Below are 23,888 nucleotides of genomic sequence, written 5' to 3'. Positions count from 1 at the left end.
AATGATTGATCCTCGATAAGAATCAACTTTTTACATTGTAAATGATGGAAATTGACATTTTTTCACCTTACCCAGTATTAGTAGCTTCGGCTTCATCTTTAGTGTTTAGAAGTGCAATAATGTTGCATCAATTAGGCTCATTTAATTTATGTGTCTCCAATGGTCTTTTCAATACAATGTTCTAGCTATTTCCTTGTTGGAAGAAATATCCTTCTGGGTTCAGTTCCAAGTGGGGAAGAAAACACACTGGAAACATGGAGGCTGTTTGGAAAGATGATTTAATGGTGGACAGGAACACATGCCTTGGAGCTCCAAAGTGAAAAGGACAATCACAAGTTTCAAGATGTTGGGTGAAGGAAAAGAAGGAGAAAGATGCTGAGAGACCCTTAGTTTTATGCCCTCCGTTGGGTCCCACCTTAGTGTTTCCTGTTCCTGTGTAAAAAACGTTTCCCATTGATTATCAGACTCTCAGGGGCGAGGATCTTAGCTAACTTTGTAGGCTTTGCCTGGATCACATGGTTTCACCTGAGTGCTGGCTGATGCAATCTTCCCAGGCCATTTGGTGAGATGGATAGAGGGCTTTGTTATGTAGAATACTCTGGCCCAGACATTAATGGCCTACCCACTAACAAAGGTGGGGGCGAGCTTCTGAGGTGAGTTTTTGCATCTGAATTTCTACTCTTTTTTAGGAGAAATATTCTGCCTTTTTAGTATATCCTAAAATATTTCATTTTCCTAAGAGGGGTGGGTTATAACTTCCAACACCCTTCTATGCAGTTCAAAATCTTACAAATCACAGCAAGATTACCCTATTACTTTACATTCCATCTCACTTCAATCTCGTCAATAAAATACATAGTCTTCCCTACAGATAGTTGGCTCTCTTTCAAATTCACGCTAATCTCTGTTCCTCCTGGAACACTCCTTCAAGTTCCGCTCCCCACAAGATTCTCTCTAAATGCAACCAGCCTTTCGAAACAAGCATTTCCTACGTTCTTTTCACGTGGAAACTAAGTGGATGTTCTACTGACCCCGCTTCCTCGCTCCAATGAAGCGGGGCGTGGGCTTAGGCTGATTAGTTGAACTTAATCCGTTAGGATGGAGGCAGGTGTCTGAAGGGGGCAATAAAGTATATCTAAGAGGAAAACACCGGGGAGGTTTATGTACAGGCAGCAGGGAGTCATCGCCAAAAGAGCGATGGGGCACGGCTCTATGGAGGGTTATCATGGGGGATGCATAAGGCAGAAGTTGGGGCCGCCTCTGAAGCAGGCCCAGACCTGCGCAGCACCCCGTGAACAGCCTCGGAGGCCAGCGAGGAGCTGTCACTCGGGGACAAGATGGTGGTTGGGCGTTTCTGATAGCAGGGGCGGGTGTCTGGCGCCACAGTTATTGGGCAATTCAGCCGAGGGGGGTGGAGTGTTATGGCGGCCTTTGGGACGCAAGGGGTGAGGGCGTGGCTTCTGTGTGGTAACCGTTGAAGCAGTCTGGAGCAAGAGGCGGGGCTTCGCGGTGTGGGCCGGGAAGCGGGGCTGCTCCTCGGCTTTCTCCAGCAAGCCTCGGCTGCGGAGTTGAACCACTGCTGTTGATCTCTGTATCTCGGCGGGCCGTTCATTGCAACATGAATGAGGCTGATGGCCTGCGGCAGCGTCGGCCGGCCCGGCCGCAAGTGCTTACCGAAGACAACGCGGCACAGGCCGGGAAGGAGAGCAGGTGCGGTCTTCGCTTTTCTCCTGGCCCCTCGGCGTTCCCTCTTCCCCGGGGAGGATAGGAGGCACCGCTGCTTTCGGAAAGGGCGAAGATTTAGAGGGCGGCGTCCTCTCTTGCCCCTGCCCTGCTCACCGACAGTAATACGGGAGGTGGGCGCCGGCTTCCTGAACCGGTGGGAGGGCCAGGCTGGAGCGGCGCCAGCGCTGCTGCTTCTTCAGTCCCTCACGTGGAGAGCTCGGTGCTGCCGGACGGAGCTGGAGGAAGGTTGGGGTGGGGAGAGAAGGAAGATGAGCGCCAGATACTCAGGGATTTAGGCCTCTTGGTGTTTAGGAATAATAAATATTCCACGGCCTTTGCTGCTAAGTATGCTCTGGGGATAAAAAAAAACGCATGCTGAGGTCAAGGACAGAAATACCAACAAAAATAAGTGGTCTCTGAAGATCCAGGGTAAATAACGGTGGTAGCTCCTAGAAATGGCTTTTGACGTGACTGGGCTCGATTGAAATCGATGAGAATTAACAACTCGGAGGTCCAGAAGGGAAGGTCTGGTTTGTTTGTTTTTTATTGAGGAGTGGAATGGGTCATGGAATGAAAATAATCATCTCGTTCTCTCTGACTTTGCAAAATATAGTAAATACCCACTGTTTATTATTATTTTTGGCAGTTGTTTTAAAACGACCTCTATAATTTTTTTTTAAATGTAGGGAGGAGGGTAATATGTGAGATGTCATTTTTTTTATAGCAGCAATTTTATATATTCATATTACAGGTACAACTGATGAAAAGGATTGTCCTTCTGATAGGTGGCAGAATTAAGCAATTTTAATTTATAACCAATGTGTTCATAATTTGTTTTGTAATCCCCCCCCCTTCCCTTCTCTTTCCTCTAGAACAGAGGTGTCAAATTTGTGTCATCACAGTATCAGGACTTCGCCCCCCCCCCCTTTGTTAAACTGGGCAGGACCAGCACGTGATGCATCCGGCCCATGAGTTTGACATCCCTGCTCTAGAAAGTGTAAAGGCTGATGCTGTGCAAAGAAAATTTCTATGATGGAGGCAATAAAACCACAGCAATTAAAAACACTTACAAAATCCATAATTTTCCTTCTAAAATGTACAGTAATTCGCTGTGAATGAATAACTTAAAAACTCTCATTTACTAAGAAATTCTATATTCATTTATTTATATCCCCCCTTCCCCACAACTACAACCCGGTGAGGTGCACTGAAGGAGAGTGACTGGCCCGAGGCCATCCATGGCTAAAGCAGGTCTCTTGCTTTCTAGCTTGTTGCCTTAACCACTAGACCAGTGGTTCCCAACCTTTTTATGGCCATGCCCCACCTAAGCATCTCTAAAATCATGATTCCCCCCCACATATAAATCTTACTATTTAAAAAGTGAACTCCTACTCACGTGGAAGAAGCCTAATAGGCCATTAACTTGATTTAAACAAGATTCCAAAGAATAAAATAATTTTAATGAAAGCTTTTTCTGCAGTACTTTGATCATATTAATTACTATACATATTAAAATAAAGATACCTAACAAATTCAAAATACAATTTGAGCTCACCTAATATTTACAATGCAATCCTATGCATGTCTACTCAGAAGTAAGTGCCATTGTCTTCAGTGGAGCTTTCTCCCAGGAAAATGTAAGATTGCAGCTTTAAGTTAGTGAAGGTGCTTGATGCCTGCTGCAGAGAGAGTTTATATTAGGCTCCAATTTCGTCAGCTTCATTCTCAAGTCTCCTTGTGCAGTGATATCCAGTTGATTTCTTCAGTAGCAAATCATTTACAGCACTAAATCATTCAGCTAAATATGAAGATGGAAATGGTAACAGCAGTTTTTTTGCAAAGTAGGTTGAATTTGGGTATTTGGTTTCTTACTTAAACTTGCATCCTGGTTTTTTATCCTTCCCCTAGCAGCCATCCACTCTGTCTCCCCACAGAACAGTTCTCTCTGCAATCACCCAGCAGCAAAGCCCACAGGAAAGAGAGAGACAGGAGGCAGAAAGACTGCCAGTTCCATGATCCTTAGTGGGAGCCCATCTGATTGGCTGGCAGTTGCTCCCTCCTTCCCCCAGTTGGGATATCCTTTTCAGACCAGGCCCTAGGAAATGCACTTTAACAAAGACAACAATAGGTAAATAAAACACAGATGTTTCATCACAAATATATAAAAACAATTAGTGGGCTTTCAAAAATTCAGTTAATAGTTCATTTTCTAATTGCCCCCATTAAAAATGAAATTGCCCCCCTGTGGGGCATGGGCCCCACATTGGGAACCACTGCACTAGACCAAACTGGCTCTCTTTTTAAGATTTTGGAGTTAGAGGTGGGTTGAGTAATCATCTAATAAACTCTTCTGAAAAGGAAATACTATAGAAAGAACGATTAACCAGGTAGAGTGAAAAGTTTAGGAAGCTTAATATGCAGATATCTGGAACTATTTTGCTACAGCATTGATCAAAAGTTGATTTTTTAAAAAAGCATTTGGAAATTTATATCTAAAACATGAGTAAATATAACTAACTTCTTCCTGCAGAACTATGAATATTGTCTGAAGCTAGCAAATGTTTTCTTTGGAGAAGTATATAACTTGAATGTTAACATTTAATACTTCTATGCAATATTAAAAAATAACCTTTGGAAAAGGTGCAAACTCATCAAGATGCAGGACACAACTACATTATTAAAAACCTCTGGGTATTTCAGTGTTTAAAATTGCAGTATTAGATATTTGCAGGTTTCTATGTTTTCAAGAAAAGAACGTAATATCCTATGTATTTTAGTGCATAAATAAGTGCTACAGTAAAGTTAAAGTTAAATTACTTTTAGTTAATTCCTTTGTCAGTCTAGAGGATATATTACAACAGATAGCTCCTTAATATATAATTACAGCTGGTTTAATTGAGGAAATGTGTGGCTTTTCTACTTAAAATAATATATGGAAGAAGTTATATATATATATTTCAGGAGCCACTTTGTTGTAGTGGTAAAGGTGCTGGATTAGAAAGTGGGAGGTTGTAAATCCTAATCCTGTTTTACACACAGGTGCTGGTTGGGTAACCTATCATTCACTTGCAGCCCAATGCATGTTTCAAGATTTACTATGAGAAAGTAATAGTAGGGAATATTCTCTTTTTCTAAGAGTAAACATGTTCTTGCAAAATTGTTGATCTTGTGTTTTGCATTATCATTGCCTTTTGGTGATCTGCAAGAAATAGCTTACTAATTACTACCTTTTTATGTTGTAAACTTGAGAGAGGAGAAGTGAATTAGGGAAGCATTCTCCAGGTTGTTGCTATATACAGGTAATCCTCAATTTATAGCCATTCATTTAATGAACGTTCAAAGTTACCATGGCACTGAAAAAGGTGACTTATGACCAGTTCTCCCACAGTCATATGATCAAACTTTGGGTGCTTGGCAGTTGGCAAGTATTTACATATCACTTGCAACATTCCTAGGGAGCTTCTGATAAGTAAAGGCAATGGGAGAAGCTACATTCACTACATGGCCACATGATTCACTTAACTGTAGTGATTTGTTTTACAATCATGGCAAAACTAATAAAATGGGATATGTCTCATTTAATAACTGCCTTGCTTAGCAACAGAAATTTTGGGCTGAATTGTGGTTGTAACTTGAGGACTACCTGTATGAGTTTCCCATAATCCTCAAAAAGCATAATCATTATGAGTGTTACATTAAAAAAAACCCTTTTCTCTATTATTCTTGGGTACTAATGCAGGCACCACATGATAATGTTGTACGCTAATCTTGCATTATTTATGTGGAAATAAGTGATTATTTCCAATTCAGGGTTTATAGAACTTCAGCCATATTTTTTGTGAATGAAATTTTATATTTGGCTTGTTTTGATGAAGACAATTTTCACTTCATTCTGTTTGTGGATTCCATATTGTGAAAGCAATAATTTACATGTCATATCTAATGGATTCAGTATACTGTATTATAACTATTTTGATCAAGCCACAAAACTTGAGAAAAGCTAAAAGCAATTTTGTTCAAAGCTTAAGTTGTTTGCTTTTCTGAGCTTTTATTCAAAGCCCAGTAGTTTGGTCAAAGCCAACCCAGAACCATATATAGACATGCTTCTCTAAGAGCTGAAATCCTCATATTTTTTCTGTAGTATTTAGCTAATACTAAAGCTGTTGTATCATATAACTTTTTTCATCTTTTACATTAAAAAAAAATGAAAATTTGGTGCCTGGTCCAGGTGTATACCTCTATTTAAAAACCCCGAACTTTCTATAACTGGAAGTGTTTGTGAAACAAGACATCCTATTAATTTGGAAAAATGGTAACAGGATTTGTAAATCTATTTTTATTTTTTTATTTTGATTTGTCAATCACTTACATGATAATAGGTATAAGTATATACATAGTTATGAATACATGAAATGGGTACATATAAGAAAAATAAAAGAAACAATAGGACAGGGACGGTAGGCACATTGGTGCGCTTATGCACACCCCCTACAGCCCTCTTAGGAAAGGGGTGAGGTCAATAGTAGACAGTCTAAGGTTAAAGTTTTTGGGGTTTGGGGAAGAAACCACAGAGTCGGGTAGAGTTTTCCAGACATTGACCACTCTGTTGCTGAAGTCGTATTTCCTGCAATCAAGTTTGGTGCGGTTAACCTTGAGTTTGTATCTATTGTGTTCTCTTGTGTTGTTATGGTTGAAGCTGAAGTATTCATTGACAGGTAAGTCATTGCAATGTATGATTTTATATACCATACTTAGATCAGACCGAACATGGCGTAATTCAATGTTTTATAGGTCTAGAATTTCAAGTCTGGTAGTGTAAGGTATTGTACAATCAGTAGAGAAGTGGAGAACTCTTCTTATGAAATATTTCTGGACTTTCTCAACTGTGCTAATATCAGATACGTAATGTGGGTTCCTGACTGATGAGCTATATTCGAGTATTGGTCTGGCAAATGTTTTGTATGCTCTAGTTAGTAATGTGATATTACCAGAGAAAAAGCTACGTAGAATTAGGTTAACAACTCTTAATGCCTTTTTGGTTATGTAGTTACAGCGGGCTCTAGCACTTAGATCATTAGAGATTATTCCAAGGTCCTTTACAGAGTTTGGATCATCAACAAGGTCTTGACTATTCAGCTTGTATTTTATTTTCTGATTTTTTTTGCCAATATGTTAGGCAGAGCATTTAATTGTTGAGATTTGAAGTTGCCATTTTTTTGACCATTCTGATACATAGTCAGCGTCTTTTTGAAGGGTAGCAGTACTGTCTGTGGTATTGAACAGCTTTACATCATCAGCGAAGAGAACGTAGTCGCTGTTAATATGATCATAGAGGTCTTTTATGTTGAGTATGAAGAGAGTTGGTCCTAGAACACGGATGCCTCTTCGAGGATTGCAAGAAATTTTCACACATTTGTACCTGAAAATGGCAGCTATCAGTTTTCAGCAGTCTTGATAGAGCAGTGATGGCCAACCTTTTTGGGCTCCTGTGCTGATAATTGTGTGTGCACTTGTGCATGCGTGCCAGCACCCAGAAGGCAATGCGCACAGCCCCGCCATGCCCCCTGCGCATGCGTGCGCAACCCCCATGCATGCCACGTGTCTCTGCACATGTGCAAGCAACCCCCACCTGACCTCACGTCTCTGCGCATGCACACACGTCTCTCACGTGCCCCTGCACATGTGTGACAGATACAATCAGCTGTTGGGCGGTCGACACGTGCAGGCACAGTAGACCTGCTCTAGGCGAGGGCTCACATACCAACAGTAATGGCTCTGCGTGCCACTTCGACACGTGTGCCATAGGTTTGACATCACGATGATAAGAGTGATCTTCAACAGCTGCAAAAAGAGACTGGTGTGGTTCTGAGACCTCAGATTCTCCACCTTGTATTCTACACATATTTCAACAATACTGTTTAATTGTACTTCAAATCATTACAGTTTTACTATCTGTTAAGCAGAGTAGACCTGCATTTTTGTCTATAAGCTACAAAACTAGCACCCAGTGTATCCTTTTAGTACCTCCATGCCTTAGAACTGAAGTTATATATTGGGTAAATTTGTTTTGCTTGAGCAAAGACAACATACTACTGGAGTATGAATTAAGGAGGGAAGTTTTGTGACCACACAGTATCTAGAGCATGGGTGTCAAACTCATGGCATTGTTGCCGTCACATGACATTTTGCAATGTATTTGTCCCTTCGTGGAGCTGGGGTGGGCATGGCCTGTGCATGATGCATCCGGCCCATGGACCGCCAGTTTGACACCCCTGATTTAGAGGCACAGAAAATAACATATCAAGTAGGATTAGGATATTTTGTTTACTTCTTTTTTCCTTTTACTAACCATGCCTGGTATTTAAAAAAATCTTTCTTGAAATTATTGAAGGAACGTTTAGTTTAGAAGAGTGAGATTTAAACTGATTTCATCCACAGGATGTCTGTTTCTCCCACTTAAGCTCTTGTTCAGTGTGTCTAATGAGGTTTGAAGTCTAACCACAAATCATATAATTTATAAAGCAACCTTTCCCAACCTCTCCAAATTGATTACATTTCATCTCCCATATTCCCTCCTAGCATATTTTGAGATAATTCTTGTGGTCATCTGGAAAAGTAAACATACACAGCTGCAAATTCTATTGCATGTTTGCCTAGTAGAAATTTACTTCCCGACAAAGTAATCTTGTTCAAAAATTGGTAAAGAGATTTACTGAAATATATGTGATAGTGTTAAGAAAAAGATGGGGAGCTTTAACTATTAATGGCTACTTTTCTTGATGGCTGATCCCTGGTTTTGGAATTACATATAGCATAATTTAAATACTTTATTGATGAGCAACACTATCTATTATCCATCTTTTTGAGAATCCAGAGTGGATCTTGTTAGCTACTAGAAGACACAAACTACAATACTGGAATAGTTACTGGCCTAATATAGTGAACTCCTACATTGTTAGCTGCTCTTGTAAAATCATGTTCTAATTTATGGTTTTGTTTATTTTTACAGTACTTACAGCAACAGGATATTTCGTGTAACTTTCATGACTTTAGCTGTGTCATTAATTATTCCATTATTTGGAGCACTCATTTTTCTGGATTGTCCAATAGACCCTCAACCTATTAGGTGAGTATATAAGCATGTTTAATATTAGAATTTTGCATGTGACTTAAACTTTCATTGGAGACATTATTATGAGGGCTTTTTAGTTATTAGGGCTTTTTAATGAATGGAACAGTGCTGTAGTCAACCGTGTAGAAAAACTGTTGTGCCATTACTTACAGTTGTACAGAAATGAAAAACAACAGTTATCTTCCAAATAACTGTGAACTTATGTGCCTTATTATATACTACTTTTACTTGCTCCTTCTGGATTCCGAAACATTTTATTTAATAGGTACAATATATTTAGTTAAATATATATAATATATTTAATGTCATTTTTCATAACCATGTTCTTTCAAGTCTTTGTCTTAATGTGTGCTATGTGCAGATGAATTTTCTTGGTTATAATATTTTACTACTTCTGTATTAAAATTAGTATGTGGTAACTGTACCTACAGAAAGAATGGAAGGCTCATTTGTAAAAAATGAACAGTTAATTACAAAGTAAATATGTGAAGAAAGAATGAATTGGTCCAGAGAAATAGGAAGACTAAGAAAGTTTAATTGTGTCCAAATAAATTTTCTTAGTCTTCCTATTTTTCTAGACGAAGAGAAAAAGAGCTGAAAAAAAGAGAAATGAAAAATCTAAAGAACAAATGGCAATATATGAAGCACTATACAGATAGTCCTCAACTTACGACCACAATTGAGGCCAAAAATTCTGTTGCTAAGTGAGCCCCATTTTATGACTTTTCTTGCCACGGTAGTTAAGTGAGTCACTGCAGTTGTTAGTAACAAGCTTGCCCATTGACTTTGCTTGTCAGAAGGTTGCAAAAGGTGATCATATGACTCCAGGACACTGCAACCGTCATAAATATGAGTCAGTTGCCAAGCATCTGAATTTTGATCACTTGACAATGGGAATGCTGCGATGATCATGTGTAAAATTGTCATAAGTCACTTTTGTATTGCTGTTATAACTTCAAACAGTCACTAATGACCTATTATAAGTCAAGGACTACCTGTATAGATACATTAGAAACAGAGTTTGTTTGCAAAGATTAAAAAATATATAATACCTGTGTAACGAGTGGAAATTTAAATTAGATTTACAATGGTACCTCAATATTCAACTGCTTTGAAACTCATCAAATTGGGCCCCACACAGGAGGGGTCATAGGTGAGACCCCAATCACCACAGTTGGAATTGACTGCAAAGAAAGGAGGTGAGCCAACACAATGTCATGCTGTCAACCTCAGTCCCCTGAATCAATCCAGAAGAATACCATGGTTGATGGTACCAAAACCCACTAAGAGGTTAAGTAACACAAGAATGGATTTAAATATGTATTTTAAAAAGTTAGGTGATAAGAATGATTTGGAAAAGATTAAACTAGATATGTTGCTATTTCTAGTAACTCTTAATGGACTTTTGCTGACCAGAGCTGAATGTGAGGCTTTAAGGATTTGTTTATAGATAAGAGATGGAATATAGAAAGAAGAAAGAAATCATTTGTTGTATTTTAACAGATATGGATAAGTTACTAAAATTGTTTATACTTGTGATGAAGGCAGAAGTGATTTCTTAACATATTTAACATATTTTTCTTTATTTTCCTTTTTTATTTTTCTTTCAATTCTTTTCTATTTTTTTTAACTCCTTAATTTTTACTTTTTATCTTTTTAATTGAAATGTTCAATGTTGTTAAAATTGTTACCCACTTAATTGGCTTGATTGTTAGGTTCATGGAAACTGTTGCCAAATATGAACTGAATAATTGCATAAATTGCTTTAGATAAATTGAACTATACTGTTTTGAAAAATATCTGATATATCTAAGTTACTTGGTATGTCGTATTTTTGTATTAATATCTTCCTTACGCTTATGAAAATCTTCTTTCTTGACAGCTTTAAAGAACCTCCTCTTCTTACTGGTCCTTTAGAGCAAAATGTTAAGCTTCGACAAGCAGAAAAATTATTTGAAAACCAGCTTGTTGGACCAGAATCTATTGCAAATATTGGTGGTAAGCACAAATATTTGATAGAGATTTTTAATATCTGCTTAATAAGCTTACATTTTTCCCCCCAGAAATAATTTCTAGATTCTAAACTATAAAAATTCTGAATTCTAAATAACATAAGATAATTTCTAACCAATAAAGTTTTATGCTGATATAATATTACTGTATCACACAAATTAGCAAAACTCATATACATGTTTGTGAATAAATGCGATATTAACAAAAACAAAATCAAGTCCTTTCATTGTTCATATGCAAAGACTTTACCAATTTTAATGAATTCTAAATACTGAGGTACAGTCAAGAATGTATGCATTTTTATTTAAAATCATGTTAATTTGTTAAATTTGAATTTCAGTCCAAAATCTGGTAATAGTAGGATAAGCATAAATTATGTGAATTAATATTTGACCTCTAGAATGGCATTTCTATCAATCAAATATGGAAAATACAATTAAATAATATTTCTGTATTTACATTTTTATATTAACCAGATCTGAAAACTATCGTAACAGCTTTTTCTTTTACTAAAGGACACAATTGAATGAACCAATATATATGGAACAAGTTTCTCTTGTATCAACAAACTATTGATCAAAAGAGACTTAATTTCATTTTTAAAGTATCTTACACTGATTTGTTGTAATAGAACCTTCAAGCTCTTTATTCCAAAGTGTTTTAAAAATCATATTAATTCATTAGATTATAAAATGAATGTTAATTATTTTCATATCACTTTTTCTTATAACATGGAATGTTAAGGGGCTTACATAGACAAATCTTACTTATAATTTCAAAAGAGGAACTGAGGTTGCTCTTTTACAAGACGCTAATATTTACCCATAATTTAAAGAGTTCTTGCCGAATGCTTGGGTGAGAGAGATATTTGGCAAAAGCTTTAAATAGTTAGATTACAGAACATTTAGCATTATTGAATCTGTATGATTTAACATTTACACTCCTGATAATTACTTTGAGCATTGGTATGTAATGATTAGATATAATTATTAATAAATATAATAATAATGTAATTGATAATTAGAGAAATAAACAGATCCTTGGATCCTTTTCCAAATTGTAACATCTTTGTATGCAAATTATGCTTTCAAATATACAATATTTTGCAAGTATATATGTACCAATTTAATCCAGTGATTATTCAGCATATTTTAAATTTTCTATCATTAATATCTCCTCTCTCCTTATTTATGCATTGTAAGTTATAACCTTACAAGAGAGTAATATAAATACATCTTGTAAAGAATTCCTGATTGTATTGCTTGTAAATCGTAACATTTTAATTGAACAAATAGAAAAAATATTATGTTTATTAACAGGGATTAAATTTCAACTTTACTTAAGAGTTGATTCTCAGTTTCTGTTTTTTGCTCACCTTTTCTGGAGTGCAGGATTGGCCAATACCATCCTCCATCCATTCCCAAGCATTGCAAATGCACTCCTTGCTCATGTTTTGAAATTCTGATTCAAAAATAGTATTTGCTATCATAAGTTATCTTAAGTGCTTGTGAGCAATTAGTCTATCTTATTTCATTCCAGTCTAGAGAAATCTTGAGATCCAGTTGGCCACAATATCAATATATCCCTTCTTTTCCAGTGGTTGGTCACTGCCTATAAGCCCACTTCATCCTGGGCTGCTGTGTTCTCATCTGGCCAGCAGCACTTTTTTTCTTTCCATTTGATTTCAGGAAAGCTCATGAAATCCAGTACAGTGTTTTAGTCACCAAGCTTTCTTTATTTGTTTTGACAACGCATTTGCATCACATTCTTTCATCTTCCAGTTGGGTAGGGGGCTGTCCTTTTTTTTTTTTTTTTTTTGTAAATTTTATTTGAGTTTTTACAAAGAGAAAAAAAAATACAAATAAAACATCTTTTTTTTGAAAGCAGCATAATTCCGGGTTACATTTCTTCGTACAGGCACAAATTCAGGATCATGCTCATTTTTATATTCTATTCCATATCTTATTACTATTTTACATTTTCTGTATAGCTTCTCCCCTCTTTTAATTTTCTCAATTTTATTTTAATTATCTCATCTCAATTCAAATCATTGTATTTATATTTTTTGTCTGTCCTGTTTCAATTATCTATTATCTTTTCTCATTAAACAAAATTTCTCCTGTAGTTACTGATTGGAGTATGACGCCTTTATATCTTTTCCCTAAAGTTGTAACATTCAATATAATACATAACTTCCATTCGGATTCTGCTTGGTACATTCTTAAAATACACACTGTATTCTTTAAAATAAATAAATAAATGTATATAATTAAAACAACATTCCATTCCAATTCAATTCTATCATTAATATTAATATTCATTAAAGTCTTAACAACTTTAACATTACTTTTCAACTAAATATCATACTTCTATGGGAACAATTATAAGCTTTCCATAGTTAATTACCCCCCTCTTCACTTATATTTTATAAAACATTAACTAATTAAAATGTTCCCGTTCCTTCCTAATTCAATTTTCTCATTTATTTTATTTCACTTATTTTATTCACAAACATTTCACTAAATTACACTAACTATTTTATCCCTCATTTTAATCATACGTTGTTTCTAATTTTCTAAAAGTTATTTCTATTACTAATATAACAATACAATCTTATGTACCTTTACAGAATCCCTTTTTCAGTTAGATTTTCACCCATTATCTCTAAATAGGTCCTGTTTCTCTATATCTTGCTCCGGTCCTTTGTAACTTCTTTTCCTTTCCTTCTTCCCTCTCTTCTTCTCCCTCCCCTTTTTACCCTCTTGTCTCTCTACCTCTATTTCTCTCTTCTGTATTCCCCTTTTCTGTTGCTTTCCAGTATTATACTTATTTTTCGAATTATTTTTCTTTTCTTTGGTTGTTTTTTTAAGTCTTAAATTCTCCATTCTCTTTCCCCCCTTTCCTTTTTCTTCCCTACATAAAATTACTTGTTCATTAAAGATGGCTTCTTCTTTGTCCCAGTCTTCTTGTTTTGCAGTCTTTTCTTATTGTTTCTCATAGTTCCAAATCTCCATTTCTAAGAATTGAAAAACGAAGCCAAAAGAACCCTTCCCTTCTTGTGCATTTTCTTTATACTTTTTAAGTTCCATTTTCAATTCATCCAGAAGTGGTGCCATTGTATAAATTTTTAAACAACCACCCAATTGATTTTAGTTATTCAAATATAATAACCAAAAATCCAAAGATCACCAAATAATCCAAATACACGCAAGCTGTTTCTTTTTTGCTCTATTTTTTTCACTTTCTCTTCCTGGGGTTACTATTTAGTTGCAAAGTTTCAGTTAAAATGTATCTTTTAGAAGTCTTGTTGAAGTTTTACTGTAGGTTCTTTTTAATTCCAGGCAGTCTCCTCCCTCTTCCAGATCCTGCCCTTATTCTTTTTCTCTCCCTTCTTGCTTATGAAAAAGAAAGTTTTTAATGTCCACAAATCTTTATTATCCCTTTGGCATTTTGTTTTGTTTTCAGCTTAATTGCCTATTGATGTCAAAGCGGATTTTTCCGATTTCTTATTTAAGTCTCTTAGTTGTCAGTATAGGGAAGGAGAGAGAAGAAAAAAAAAAGCCAAACCTTTCCCTTTTCACTTTCTTTCGCTGCTTCCGACTCTTCTTTGGGAGCGATGTTATTTTTTGTAAGTTTAAATTCCAGGGTACCTTGGTTGTTCCTTTTCCAATTTAACCCAGTCAGCCAAAACTTTCATTTCTAATCTTCCTCTTGCGCATTCTTTTCTGGTCGAGTTCTCCTTTGTGGTGGCCATTTCTGACCACCGCTGCAACCGCCTTTGGGAAAGGGAGTAATAGCCAGCTGAGGAGGAGAGATACGGCTCTCCTCGACCCTGCTGGCAGTCTTCCCCCTCTTCACCACCTCTACGGGGTGGCTTAGCCTCGAAACCAGCCGACTCGGGGCGCTCCAGCAGCGAGCCCAGACAGAAACTGTGCACAATTGCGGATTTCTGTCTGTCGCCGAAGCCCTTCAAACCGGAAGTCGGTGGGGGCTGTCTTTTTGATTTTTCCCCAAGCTGGGTACTGTACTGTTTTTCAACCTGTGCATCTTGTACTAGAATGTTTGAAGCTATTTTCCTTTGTTTCTGTGAAGCTGAGCCATTAGTTCTTCATTGCCACAAAGTTTCTTTAGAGCCACAGTAGAACACAGAAAAACAAACGAAACCTTATTCCCTTTCTTTTGATCATTGTGGCATCAATGTAATGACTATGCAATAAAGATAGCAGAAAGAATTTGCATTGGTGTCAAAGGGGAGAATATGAGAAGGAAGTGTGAAGACATCCCTGCCTGCAAACTTGGGAAAGCCAAGAAAAAGGAGAAGGACTAGTGAAAAGGGAACTGTTCTTTTAAAAAGGCAGGCATTTATAGACTTGTCCTCTCGCTGAGGCTTACCCTCTGTGCGTGAATGAAAGGGGCAAGAAGCAGAACAAGGGTCCCCAGTGATCATAGTCCAAATTGAGCAGTAACCTGGTCCATTGCTAAACAATTGCACTTGTCTTATGGTGGTGAGAGGAATACTAGACAAGGCGTTCCTTGAACAATAAGCAGCAGTAGTAAGACCTACCAAGTTACTATTCTAAGAGAGCAAATAGTGCCAGGAAAAAACGTGGGTTCTCAGAAGAGGACGTTTGAAACTTTCATCATGCTATCCTCTAGGCTCACCCATGCCACTTTTGATGGTTTGCTGAAAAAAGATTGTTAGATAAGGCGGAGTAAGAGAAAATGAAATTAACAAAAAGTAATTGTAGTTGTCTTTTATAACAATACTTTTAATGTGTTTTATGAGAAGCTAGCTGTTTCTGAATAGTTTTCTCAGCAATTTCAGTAGAGCCAAGAAAGTTATTTTTAGAAATCTAAGATAGATAATAGCCATCATAGTGACAACGTATAATCATCTGATAAAATTAAAGATGCTCACAATTTGGTCCAAACAACCATTTGAGACCTGCTATTCCATATATGGAACTTGCTGTTTCATGTATTAGAACTTTATACAATATGTGACCGCATTCTTTCATTATCACCTCTATGTGAGGCAGTCTTTAGAAGCAATTCAGAAGTTGCAGCTGGTATAAAATCATGATTTTATATAATGTGGATTTTACTGTTAATTGTTATTGTAAACAGCCATGACTGTAATATATAAATAAAAGAACTATATCAATAAATTCCATCAGTGTCGACTTCCATTGATCTGAAGTAATTGCGGTAGGTTTCCAACCCAATTCATAGTGCTTAAGGTCATAAAGCCCTTAATAATGCAGCACCAAGTTATATTTTCTATTCATTGTAAACATTTTGGGAGGTTCTGTTGACGATCCACCCTTCTGGGAAGGTATATAGGATATGGACCAGGTAATAGGCCTTCTTAGTAGCAGCCTCCCACACTATGATTATGTTCTTTGTTTTCTGGAAGCAAGTTGTGTTAAAACTGTTTCAGCGAGTTTTTGAGTATTCAGGCAACCATGATATATTATTTGTTACTTACATTACTGTTTTAATTGTAATATATTTTGAATTGTTGCTGCCGCTTTGGTCTATAAACAAGGTGGTCTATAAGTAATCAATAAAGTTTATTACTAATGGAGGCAAATGCATTTCAGTGATAATCTTATATTCTATTTTTGTAAAAATATGTCAATATTTTTAGGCAAATTTTGCTCTTTCAGGGTTTTGTGATATCACTCTAGAAAGCATTTTTGGTGTTCTGAAGTCTTATATAAGTCTTGTGTGTTAAATAACATGCATAGCTCATGTCATTGCTCGTCTCTCATAGATGTGTTGTTTACTGGTACTGCTGATGGAAAAATTCTAAGGATTGAAAATGGGAAAATTTCCACTTTAGCGCGTCTTGGCCATGGTCCTTGTGGTAAACAAACACTACTTATTTATTATTCCTTTTATATTGTGATTTGATTGATTTGTCTAGCATTTCAGACTTGTTACATATCTTCCACTGAATATTTTTAAATATATGAAAATTTATTTAATCATATGTAGCTTGTGCATTTTGTAGTGGTATTTTTGGTTGTGTGGTTGTGAAAAACATGGACATTTGATTAACAAACTCTTTTAAAGTGAAAGCACATAGGAATGGTCCTCTGCAATAAAATCTTGATATTTCTGGTTAACATTCATTAAGTACTATGATACAATATTCTTCATTATGTGCTTAGTTTTATTTAGCAAGTGAAAAACTATTTTAAAAGGATCAGATTATAAATGAGCACCAGAATTTAGGACAAAATGAAATCAGATGTATTGACTATAAAAGCCTATCTTGCCTTATGTTTAGAGGACATTTATTTGTTTTTATTTACAAGAGCCAGTTCGTGTAGTGGTTAAAGCATCAGGATAAAAACCAGGAGACTGTGAGGTCTAGTTGTTCTTTGGCACAAAGTCAAGCTAAATTAATTTTGGGCCAGTCACATACTCTTAGCTCTAGAAAGGAGGCAAGGGCGAACCACTTCAGAAAATCCTTGCCAAGAAAACTGCAGGGACTTGTCCAGGCAGTCTCTGAGAATTGGACACAATTGAGCAGAAGAAAAAAACAATATTTATTTATTGGGAGATGGGCAATAAATGATTCTCCAGGTGTTACTGAACTCAGTTCCTTCAGACTTAACCAGCTTGATCAGGAAAAAGAGGTAATAAGAGTTGCATTCCAGTATTTGGAAACTGATGTATTGTCCATCCCTTCAAGTCTTGCAAGATGCTCTGTTTGAACTACATCAAAATAATAGGGGTTTTGTCAATATTTAATTATATGAAGAAAAAGTATAGGAATCTAAACAGATATTTTTGAATGTATCAAATTTATATCTTTTATTAGTCAGATTCAAGAATATTGATATTTTAGAAGCATAATAGAAACTTTTGTTTAGAAGCTGCATACTTTATACCTATTTTATTTTCTAAAAGGTACAAGAGAAGATGAGCCTACATGTGGGAGACCACTAGGAATCCGTATTGGACCAAACAATACTCTTTTTGTTGTAGATGCTTATTATGGGCTGTTTGAAATAAATCCTATCTCAGGCAAGTTTACCTCTTTCTCCCCACATACACATTGTGCCAAACCGTAACTGTTTTAATTATGGTTTGAATGGTAAGCTGTAAACCATGATATACAAGTGACACCTATTTTGAATTCTGCTTAAGAATCTGCTAATTTTTTTTTTGAATCTTTAATGTTAAATAAATTCAGCAAAGGTATAAGTAGAAATGATATGCCCATGATTACAACCCATACACATACAAGTACAAAAGAGTTTTAAAAAAATGTTTTTCTGTGACCAGGTGCAGTCAGGCCACTGGTGTCTTCAAAGATTCCTATTGAAGGGAAGAACTTATCCTTTGTGAACGATCTTACAATGACTCGGGATGGAAGGAAAATCTATTTTACAGACTCTAGCAGTAAATGGCAGAGAAAAGATTATCCCTTATTGATCATGGAGGCTGCAGATGATGGACGGTAAATGTACTAGCCTGGCTTATAAATTATATAATAAAATTGTGATCAAGCATCACATGGAGAATTTTCTGGGGATGGCATTTCTAAAAACAAATATTCTTTTTTGATGGTTATTATTAAAATATTTACTTAAAATAGTGAAGTAACATTTAAACTTCATCTGTTGACATTTTTAATTGAGATATCTTTCCCTATCCTTTCTTCCCTGGCATATGAAATCTGTATTCTTTTCTATATAGTTGCTTATCCCCAGGGACAGTAGCCCCCAACGTTTTGGGCAACAGGGACCAGTTCCGTGGAGAGAGGGGTATAGTTTTGTGTGCTGCCTGCCTGCCACAGAAGGGGCTTTGCTTATTTGCGAGGCCCAGTTTGTGGCATGCTGCAGACCGGTGCCAGTTCATGGATCCAGGGTTGGGGTCCCTTGCCCAAAGAGAATAACATGGTATATGCAGGGGCTTAATAGTTGGTAGTTTGGTGCTACTGGTCCTGTTATAAACCTAAATACCACTTTGTTTCTTTATACAATTCAAGCATTGAAGATAAATATAATTTTCAAGATACCTCAGAGACCACTATATTCCATATTAACCTGTGGGTGCCTTAAAATCTAATGATTGGTGAGGTTTTTTTGATTTGGGCAAATTAAAAGGCCTTCTTAATAGTTATAAGCTCTGAAACGCCCTAACCTGAGAGGCCAGTTGTTCCATCTGTGCTGGGTTTTTTTTAAATAGATTCAGCTATAGGCTGTTCTTATACATATTGGGGTTTTTGTATAAGAACAGCCTATATGTGTATGTGTATAAGAACAGCCTATAGCTGAATCTATTAAAAAAACAGCACAGATATATAGACATATGGTTCTCAAAGATCATATTAAAATTGAGAGGGGTTTAATAATAATTAGTAATACCCTGTAATTGTTATGTTTTTAGTTTACTTGAATATGACACAGTCACAAAGGAAGTCAAAGTCTTAATGGAAGGACTCAGATTTCCAAATGGAGTTCAGCTGTCTCCTGCTGAAGACTTTGTGTTGGTGGCTGAAACAACTATGGCAAGAATACGAAGGTAGAAGAGATACTTGTAAGGGTGCTGTATAGATCCAGCTATTTTGTTAAGAATTAACTAAATGCTAGTTTAGTTTATACTCATAGATGTTTCCTATTTATGTATTATCCTTGCTAAGCAAGGAGGATTTTTTACTAGGTCACTGTGTTCTGTAATTTCTAAACAACGATACTGGCTAACTGAGATGCTATGTAGGTTTTGTGTTCTTTATTTTTTAGTAAGCAGTAAACTTTATTCTGTCCTTTGTATTTGTTCTGTATTGCTATCGTTTTAAAGTATTCTGTGTTCTTCATACATGGTTTATAGTGTTCCGATCATTAGGGTAGTAAATTAGAAATATAAAATATTAATACATTCTTTGTTTCATATAGCTCTTAAAATGTTATGCGTTTTTAGGTATTATGTATCTGGTCTAATGCAAGGTGGAGAGGACCTGTTTGTTGACAACATGCCTGGTTTTCCAGACAACATCCGTTTAAGCAGCTCTGGAGGTTATTGGGTAGCTACGTCAGCTGTTAGAGCAAATCCTGGATTTTCTATGATGGATTTCTTATCTGAAAAACCATGGATTAAAAGAATCATACTTAAGGTAAGAAACAACAGTAACAAATCTTACGTATTCACATACTAGACTGAGCTCAGCATTCTCTAAATGAAATGTTTTTGAATAGGTTCCCGTTGGAAAGAATTTATTTCTTCTTCCTCTCCTGTTCCAGATTCTAGCCATTGCAACTTTTAAAAAAGTACTCTATTTGTTTAATAACTTAGAACAAAAAAAGGATAAAATATTTTAAAAAGTAGAGAGGAAATAAAAAGAATGCAACAACCATTGTAATAGTTGTTAAAGTTGAGTCAATGTCAGCACACTGAAAAGTATGGATTCATATGCACTCAAAAAAGGGCTTGTAGGACTTTGTATTTTTAATTCTGAATTTCAGGATGAATAACAAATGAAAACCATACTACCAGTTTATTTTGGTAGCAGCAATGATTGTTTGGCTCCTTGTTTGGCCATCCTTAAATATGGCAGTTAAAAGAAAGTTTGGCAAATAAATATTTTCAGTCTGTAGTTCAGTAAATGGTTCTGTTGCTTTTACTGACATTTTGCATGTATAATGTCAACTTCTGGCTGTTGGAAAACATCGTGCTGCCCTTCCCCCTCCCCCTCCATTACACATGCACAGTTGCACATCTCGATCTGAGTACTTAGCAATCGATTGCAAATGCAAACAGCTTCCTAAGTAAACCCCCACCCCCACCATGTGATTGCTATTTGCAATCCTCTCTGCCTGCTTCAGCAGAAAGGCAGTGGAGAAGTTGGCAGAGAAGATTGCAAACTGCTGCTGCTTACCAAGAGGATTCCCTGTCATCTCTGTGGGCTGACTGAAAAAGCTGCCTGCTAAGGGGAACTGAACTCCTTCAATGTTGTGGAGATGATTGGAGACTTTTGCACTGTGCAGAAGGCATTCTCTTCTGCATGGAGAAATGACACCTTCCCACAGGGTGCAGAAACGGAAGTCGGATCCTGATGATTTGAGCTCTGTTTATGCACCTACAGAAGGAGTTCTTTTCTGCGTGCAGAGGAGAGATGACATCTTCCCATTAACCTGTGGAAGGCATTCCTTTCTACATTCAGAGAGATGACATCCTTTGGCAAGTAGCTTTTTCAGCCATCCCCTGGAGATGAGTGGAAGCCAAACCCAAGCATAGGGCCAGCACAATAAGGTTAACAGTGTGAGGTCCCTCAAGTGGGTGGGAGAGGCCTGGGGCAGGCCACACAGAAGTATCTGTCCCTCAGAGGCTGAAAATCCTGCTTAGATTTCAGCCAGGAGGATTTTCAGCTTCTGAAAGTGTTCCAAGGTCTCTCCTACCTAGACCCCAAGCAGTTGTGCTCCCTACATGGATTTCTATCCACTTAAAAACTCATATGATCACTGAACCCACACAGTTGCTTAATGACTAGTGCTGGGATTGCAGTTGTTGAGCAAAAAGTCCACATGAGCAGTCATGTGGCATCACATTTAACAGTCACATTCCTCAGTGATCGAGATTCCAGCTCAATTTTGATCATAAACTGAACTATATGAAGAATCACTGTAAGAGTCATGTATGTTGAAATGGAGGAAAAAGAATATCCTACTTAATGTGATATAGCTAACATTCTTTTTATGTATCATAGTTACAGTCAATAATTTGATATGTGAGATGTTATCATTTGCTATTTTTCATATTTCTACCATAATTTTAAAAAGTTAGACAATTGATAGTTATATAAGTTCTAATTAACGTTGTGTTAGGGTATTCTCCAGTTTGAAAATGGTATGAATATAAACCCAATGTAAAAAAATTCCAACTAGTATTGAAGTTTTTTGCCCATTGATTAACAGTAACAATTATTACCACTTATATTCCAGAGTGCTTAACTTTGTTTTGCATTATGCATAGTTGGATATTTAAAACATCTAATAATGAAACAGATGATAGTAATTGATTCAATCAACTCAAATGTTGTAATGTTGATGGTTAAAAGAAAATTGTCTATAACATTATTGTTTGTGTTGCAGCTGCTCAGTCAAGAAACCGTGATAAAATTTGTGCCCAAGTACAGCCTTGTGATAGAATTAAGTAATACTGGATCCTACAGAAGAAGCTTCCATGATCCAGATGGAATGGTGGCAACATATGTAAGCGAAGCACATGAATATAATGGACATCTCTATTTGGGGTCTTTCCGATCTCCTTTTATTTGTAAGCTGGACCTCAAGGATGTCTAATTCTGAGTTGAAAGCATTACTGCTGTCACCTTGAATTACTCTAGAAAGACATAGAAAGATGAGACACATTTTGGACAAAAAAGAAGAATGGAAGCACAGTCAGTCATAAGCACTGTAACACTGTTTAGCTAGCAGGATGCAGAATTAGTTCTTACTTAGGCATGCCATACCTTAAAACCTGTGAATTACTTTGTTTAAATTCTCTTTCAAAATGGTGGGCTGTGTAGATGTTTTTGGTGCACTGTACCCTCTTTATAGCACCTTTTATTACCTTTCCAGAAGGTAAATAAAATACAAAATTACCTCATGAAACAATATTTGTTGCATTTAATATTTTAGAAATGATGCTATTCAAATCCATTATATGTATGTGGTCAGCTTTTCAAAGTTCAAAATTTTGTCCTGTAAATACATCATTGCTCTGAAGTTGCTTAGATGATATAATACAGTGAACTTATTTCCAATAGGGATCGCTCTTTATAAGCATGTTTTAATGCATGCACTTTATAATAGCAATGCAATTTATAGTTGTATTAATAAATTGAACATACTACAGCTATAATTCCATTTCTAGTCAATGCTATTTTCTGCATGGATAGTTTTAAACACATGGAATTATTTGTATGGGAGTCTCTAAATCTAAGGCTAATATAATTAATTTAGGAAAAGCTGGTTTGACTGCTTATTGTTCCTCTATTTAATCATCAACATAAGTCCTTAAGGCAGAAGAATGTTTTAATATGGTGTGTGTGTGTGTGTGTGTGTTAAAAAATAGTCAGGATGGCAGCCATAACCATGCAGTCAAAAGCTCTACTGCTTTTTAAACATTTGTCACTTGTATATTAAAAATTGATGGGGCTTTGGTCAGATGAATGTGGGAACATTTTTTTTTACCTGTCTATTGCATAAATCCATTTAATAGCCTTAGCTTTTAAATGAGTAATTGCTCCTAGTGCTGCTGAATATAACTCAATCTAACAGATGTGGTGAATGTTATTTAAAATTACAGTCCAGTAACATGTAGAATTCTGTCATTTCTCCATCTTGCATTAAATTCTCATACTATTTCACTGATACATGTTGGTACTAATTTCCAAAGAAGCCTTTATACCTCTATCAGCTAATCAAAACTTCATTAATTTAATATTAAATATGTGGTTTAATCAAAAGTTTGTTAATTATGACTGAAACTTCTTTTTCAGATGCATAAGAAACTAATCTTGGCTACCCAAAGCCTATTTTATTAAATAGATTTGGCATTATAAAGTTAAGTGCTTTCATTGTGTGTGAACAGTTTTTCCCCCCAAAAAATGTTGACATAAAGAATTTAAAAATCAATATAAAAAAGCCATGCGTATATTGTGTTGTTTCATTTGACCAGTTCCATCTCACGCATCCCTCCTATCCTCCAAACAGCCCAAGTGGAACTCAAAATCCAAAGATAACAAAAATAAATTGCATGTTGAATTAAACTGCATAGGCAGAATGCATATTTTTCTGCTGCTGCTTTTCAAAGAGGGAGTATCATCTGCAGAAAATATCTGCATCAGGCCATATCACTGTCTTACATGAACAAACACCCCCCCACACACACACACACATCAAAAGTCCTGCATTTGAGCTTAACACACAAGGGAGAGGAAGGAAGAATTGTTTCAAAACATCCATTTCACTCTCTTGGTAGAAAGCTAGTAGACACCTAC

The 23,888-nt window shown here is 36.3% G+C and overlaps 1 protein-coding gene across 1 annotated transcript; it reads left to right on the top strand.

The window, feature by feature from the left end:
* Positions 1-1,450: 1,450 nt before the first annotated feature.
* On the top strand, positions 1,451-23,451 carry APMAP (adipocyte plasma membrane associated protein). The gene is made up of 9 exons (XM_026695993.2): positions 1,451-1,710; positions 8,735-8,851; positions 10,740-10,855; positions 16,647-16,739; positions 17,792-17,908; positions 18,170-18,344; positions 19,277-19,411; positions 19,808-20,000; positions 21,976-23,451. Exons 1-9 carry the CDS (start codon positions 1,619-1,621, stop codon positions 22,183-22,185), a joined length of 1,248 nt encoding a protein of 415 aa, XP_026551778.1. The 5' UTR covers positions 1,451-1,618; the 3' UTR covers positions 22,186-23,451.
* The last annotated feature ends 437 nt before the right edge of the window (positions 23,452-23,888 follow it).

The sequence above is a fragment of the Pseudonaja textilis genome, chromosome 1 (assembly GCF_049901715.1).
Source record: "Pseudonaja textilis isolate UNSWEBS1 chromosome 1, rPseTex1.2, whole genome shotgun sequence".
Classification (NCBI taxonomy): Eukaryota; Metazoa; Chordata; class Lepidosauria; order Squamata; family Elapidae; genus Pseudonaja; species Pseudonaja textilis.
The sequence above is the reverse complement of the archived record's forward strand: the minus strand, read 5'-3'. Positions and strand labels throughout refer to the sequence as shown.